This window comes from Hemiscyllium ocellatum, chromosome 10 (assembly GCF_020745735.1).
Source record: "Hemiscyllium ocellatum isolate sHemOce1 chromosome 10, sHemOce1.pat.X.cur, whole genome shotgun sequence".
Taxonomy (NCBI): Eukaryota; Metazoa; Chordata; class Chondrichthyes; order Orectolobiformes; family Hemiscylliidae; genus Hemiscyllium; species Hemiscyllium ocellatum.
In genome coordinates this window covers 37,182,844-37,188,535 of record NC_083410.1, presented here as the reverse complement: position 1 = coordinate 37,188,535, position 5,692 = coordinate 37,182,844, and the positions used below count along the sequence as shown (strand labels likewise).

Sequence of the window (5,692 nt, the reverse complement as noted above, 5' to 3'; positions counted from 1 at the left end):
GAAATTCGACGTTTCAGGCATAAGCCCTTCATCAGGAATGAGGAAAGTGTGTCCAGCAGGCTAAGATAAAAGGTAGGGAGGAGGGACTTGGGAGAGGGGTGATGGAGATGTGATAGGTGGAAGGAGGTCAAAGTGAGGGTGATAGGCTGGAATGGGGTGGGGGCGGAGAGGTCAGGAAGAAAATTGCAGGTTAGGAGGGTGGTGCTGAGTTTGAGGGAATCGACTGAGACAAGGTGGGGGGAGGGGAAATGAGGAAACTGGAGAAATCTGAGTTCATCCCTTGTGGTTGGAGGGTTCCCAGGCGGAAGATGAGGTGCTCTTCCTCCAACTGTCGTGTTGTTATGTTCTGGCGATGGAGGAGTCCAAGGACCTGCTTGCCCTTGGTGGAGTGGGAGGGAGAGTTAAAGTGTTGAGCCACAGGGTGGTTGGGTTGGTTGGTCCGGGCGTCCCAGAGGTGTTCTCTGAAGCGTTCTGCAAGTAGGCGGCCCGTCTCCCCAATATAGAGGAGGCCACATCGGGTGCAGCAGATGCAATAGATGTGTGTGTGGAGGTGCAGTTGAATTTGTGGCGGATATGGAAGGATCCCTTGGGGCCTTGGAGAGAGGTAAGGGAGGAGGTGTGGGCGCAAGTTTTGCATTTCCTGTGGTTGCAGGGGGAGGTGCCGGGAGTGGAGGTTGGGTTGGTGGGGGGTGTGGACCTGACGAGGGAGTCACGAAGGGAGTGGTCTTTGCGGAATGCTGATGGGGAGGGGAGGGAAATTAGATTAGATTAGATTACTTACAGTGTGGAAACAGGCCCTTCGGCCCAACAAGTCCACACTGACCCGCCGAAGCACAACCCACCCATACCCTTCATTTACCCCTTACCTAACACTACGGGCAATTTAGCATGGCCAATTCACCTAACTCACACATCTTTGGACTGTGGGAGGAAACCGGAGCACCCGGAGGAAACCCACGCAGACACGGGGAGAACGTGCAAACTCCACACAGTCAGTCGCCTGAGTCGGGGATGGTGTTTTTGCGGCGGAGACAAATGAATTGGAGGACCAGTTCCAATGCCGTATAGCCCAGATGGCCTCCTTCTTCAAAGACTGCAAATTCCCCCCAGACGTGATCGACGATGCCCTCCACCGCATCTCCTCCACTTCCTGCTCCTCCGCCTTGAGCCCCGCCCCTCCAACTGCCACCAGGACAGAACCCCACTGGTTCTCACCTACCACCCCACCAACCTCCGTATGCAGCGTATCATCCGCCGTCATTTCCGCCACCTCCAAACGGACCCCACCGGGATATATTTCCCTCCCCTCCCCTATCAGCGTTCCGCAAAGACCACTCCCTTCGTGACTCCCTCGTCAGATCCACACCCCCCACCAACCCAACCTCCACTCCCGGCACCTTCCCCTGCAACTGCAGGAAATGCAAAACTTGCGCCCACACCTCCTCCATTACCTCTTTCCAAGTCCCCAAGGAATCCTTCCATATCCACCACAAATTCACCTGCACCTCCACACACATCATCTATTGCATCCACTGCACCCGATGTGGCCTCCTCTATATTGGGGAGACGGGCCGCCTACTTGCGGAACGCTTCAGGGAACACCTCTGGGACGCCTGGACCAACCAACCCAACCACCCTGTGGCTCAACACTTTAACTCTCTCTCCCACTCCACCAAGGGCATGCAGGTCCTTGGACTCCTCCATCGCCAGAACATAACAACACAACAGTTGGAGGAAGAGCACCTCATCTTCCGCCTGGGAACCCTCCAACCACAAGGGATGAACTCAGATTTCTCCAGTTTCCTCATTTCCCCTCCCCCCACCTTGTCTCAGTCGATTCCCTCGAACTCAGCACCGCCCTCCTAACCTGCAATCTTCTTCCTGACCTCTCCGCCCCCACCCCACTCCGGCCTATCACCCTCACCTTGACCTCCTTCCACCTATCACATCTCCATCGCCCCTCCCCCAAGTCCCTCCTCCCTACCTTTTATCTTAGCCTGCTGGACACACTTTCCTCATTCCTGATGAAGGGCTTATGCCTGAAACGTCAAATTTCCTGTTCCTTGGATGCTGCCTGACCTGCTGCGCTTTAACCAGCAACACATTTTCAGCTTTTAGGTATTCATGAAATTTAAGGTGTGCTTAACTCGGGATCATTTTTTAAAATGGCTATTCATATTCTATTTATGCAACATCTTGTTGGACTGGAAGTTTCTGAAGTTCATAGAACAGAGTAAAACTGGGGCACATTTTATTCAAAACAAGGTAAGGCCTAAAAGTTCTGAGAGTTTTGATGAGGGCTTTTATACAGAAGATGGTGCGTGTATGGAATGAGCTGCCAGAGGAAGTGTTGGAAGCTGCTACAATTACAACGTCGAAAAGACATCTAGATGGGTATTTGAATAGGAAGCATTTATAGGGAAATGGGCCAAATGCTGACAAATGAGACTAGATTAATTTAGGATATCTGGTCAGCATGATCAAGTTGGACCGAAAGGTCTGTTTCCATGCTGTACATCTTTACGACTGCATGACTCTATGACATGGAAAGCTATTGCAGAAACCTTGGTGGAGATAGAATCCAAGAAATAAATCAAAACAAACTGCAACTAACTAAAAGGCTTCTTCAGAGATCCAGCACCAATGTGCAGGGCTGAATGGCCTTCTTTTTGCAATAAGACTCTGCGATTTGCGGTTTATATTTACCGGGTCTGACTGCTACTCCCAAAAATATAGGAAATCTTTGAAATTATCTCAAATGATTAGGATGTGATTGATCAGGGCCAAACTGCAGAGACTGAATGCTTGGAGATAATGAAATTAGATAATAAAGTGTATCTATTACCAAGTGTAACCGTAAAGACAAGTATGTGGATTATAAGTATACCTCCAAAGTATGCTTTGATTTTATAGGAATGCAGTAAAGTATGAAATAAGAAATAATATTTTTTTTCATTGGGCTGTTGTTCCAACAAATTATTATTTCCAATACATTAAGTACAAACACATTTCATAAATTATATCTTTAAGTTGATCAAGAAGCAATTAAACTAACATGCAACAAGTGAGAATCCTAAAGAAGATTGGTCAATGAAGCCATCATTTCAACATTTGAGGAATAAGGAGGTTAATCAATATTAGTTTCACATAAAACAAGTGACGTTACTTTCATGGATGACATCATTACAATTATGAAATGGATATGGACAAAAAACCCATTCAGCTCATCATAGTTCACCTTCGCTGAGCACTCTAGTGTCTCCTTCTCCACAAAAATTACACGATGCAATGTTTATTAACTCCGTCCGTGCTTTTCTAGCTTCCACCGCACGACTCTGGAGTCTATTCCTTGAGCAGATTGTCATTTGTGCGACTGATAATGTTTGGAATTTAATGGGGAAAATTACAATCCCTTTTAACTGTAGACTAATTGGTGCAGAATTTATAAAGGGTTTGGCCGTGTGAACACACTCAATTTCCAAGGCACTTTGTCTTCTATTAGAATGTAAGTGCTGAGCATTTAACAGCTCCATTCGTTGTAACAGATCGGCCGTTCTCAGTCCACGTGGCATTAACATTATTTTTATTATTTCTTTGCTGTTTGATAGATAAAAGAGTGCCAGAAAAAGAGCAAGTTGCGTACAGAAACTGCTGAGCACGATGACAGCCCTCACTGTATTTTCCAGATGGTATCTGTATGCCATACATGGTTACTTCTGTGAGGTCATGTTTACAGCTGGATGGGAATTCATTGAGAGTGCAAACTGGAAATTTCTGGGCGTTACCAGCGTGTGGTCCCTTTTTATCTACGGCACTTCAATCCTCGTTGTGGAAAAAATGTACCTTCACCTTCGGACGAGGTGTAACATTCTAATAAGGTGCTTAATCTATACACTCTGGACGTATGCCTGGGAGTTTGTGACTGGTTTTATTCTCCAACAGTTTAATGCCTGCCCATGGGATTATTCCTCTTTCCGGGGGAACTTTATGGGTCTAATTACTCTTGAGTATTCAGTGCTGTGGTTCCTTGCTTCAGTAGTTGCAGAGCAGATGGTGATAAAGAACACTTTGCGATTACGTTTTGATGGACAAGGAGGAGCAGATTCCATTAGAAAGGTTTCAAAGAACATGTGACTCTCAAAAAGCACTTGTAATTCAAAATATTGTTAATTATTGCAATTATTGGTTAAACTTTTCTTACTTAAAATCCATCATTTTTACTGCTTGTAGCTAATTTTGCTTTTTTTGTACTCTATCTCTTTCTATTTTTGGTTTTAATAGCAGCTTTCCTGCTCTGCATTCTTGAAAGTACAATTAGAGTAATAGAGTCATAGAGATGTACAGCTTGGAAACAGACCCTTCGGTCCAACCCATCCATGCAGACCAGATATCCCAACCCAATCTAAACCCAACCTGCCAGCACCCGGCCCATATCCCTTCAAACCCTTCCTATTCGTATACCTATCCGAATGGCTCTTAAATGTTGCAATTGTACCAGCCTCCACCACATCCTCTGGCAGCTCATTCCATACACGTACCACCCTCTGTGTGAACAGGTTGCCCCTTAGATCTCTTTTATATCTTTCCCCTCTCACCCTAAACCTGTGTCCTCTAATTCTGGACTCCCCAACGCCATGGAAAAGACTTTGTCTATTTATCCTATCCATGCCCCTCATAATTTTGTAAACCTCTATAAGGTCACCCCTCAGCCTTCGACGCTCCAGGGAAAACAGCCCCAGCCTGTTCAGCCTCTCCCTATAGCTCAAATCCTCCAACCCTGGTAACATCCTTGTAAATCTTTTCTGAACCCTTTCAAATTTCACAACAACTTTCCGATAGGAAGGAGACCAGAATTGCACACAATATTCCAACAGTGGACTAACCAATGTCCTGTACAGCCACAACATGACCTCACAACTCCTGTACTCAAAACTCTGACCGATAAAGGAAAGCATACCAACGCCTTCTTCACTATCCTATCTACCTGTGAGTCCACTTTCAAGGAGCTATGAACCTGTACTTTAAGTTCTCTTTGTTCAGCAACACTCCCGAGGACCTTACCATTAAGTGTATAAGTCCTGCTAAGATTTGCTTTCCAAAAATGCAGCACCTTGCATTTATCTGAATTAAACTCCACCTGCCACTTCTCAGCCCATGAGCCCACCTGGTTCAGATCCTGTTGTAATCTGAGGTAATCCTCTTCACAGTCCACTACACCTCCAATTTTAGTGTCACCTGCAAACTTACTAACTGTACCTCTTATGCTCACATCCAAATCATGTATATAAATGATAAAAAGTAGAGGACCCAGCACCAATCCTTGTGGCACTCCACTGGTCACAGGCTTCCAGTCTGAAAAACAACCCTCCACCACCAACCTCTGTCTTCTACCTTTGAGCCAGTTCTGTATCCAAATGGCTAGTTCTCCCTGTATTTCATGAGATCTAACCTTGCTAATCAGTCTCCCACGGGGAACCTTGTCGAATGCCTTACTGAAGTCCATATAGATCACATCCAATGCTCTGCCCTCATCAATCCTCTTTTTACTTCTTCAAAAAACTCTCAAGCTTATCGAGACATGATTTCCCACGCACAAAGCCATGTTGACTATCCCTAATCAGTCTTTGCCTTTCCAAATACATGTGCAACAACCTGCCCACCACTGAGGTCAGGCTCACCGGTCTATAGTTCC

General features: G+C 46.0%; 1 protein-coding gene across 1 annotated transcript; it reads left to right on the top strand.

The window, feature by feature from the left end:
• Positions 1-3,660: 3,660 nt before the first annotated feature.
• LOC132819446 (transmembrane protein 229B-like) lies at positions 3,661-4,134 on the top strand. The gene has a single exon (XM_060830952.1). It carries the CDS (start codon positions 3,661-3,663, stop codon positions 4,132-4,134), a length of 474 nt encoding a protein of 157 aa, XP_060686935.1.
• Positions 4,135-5,692: the final 1,558 nt, after the last annotated feature.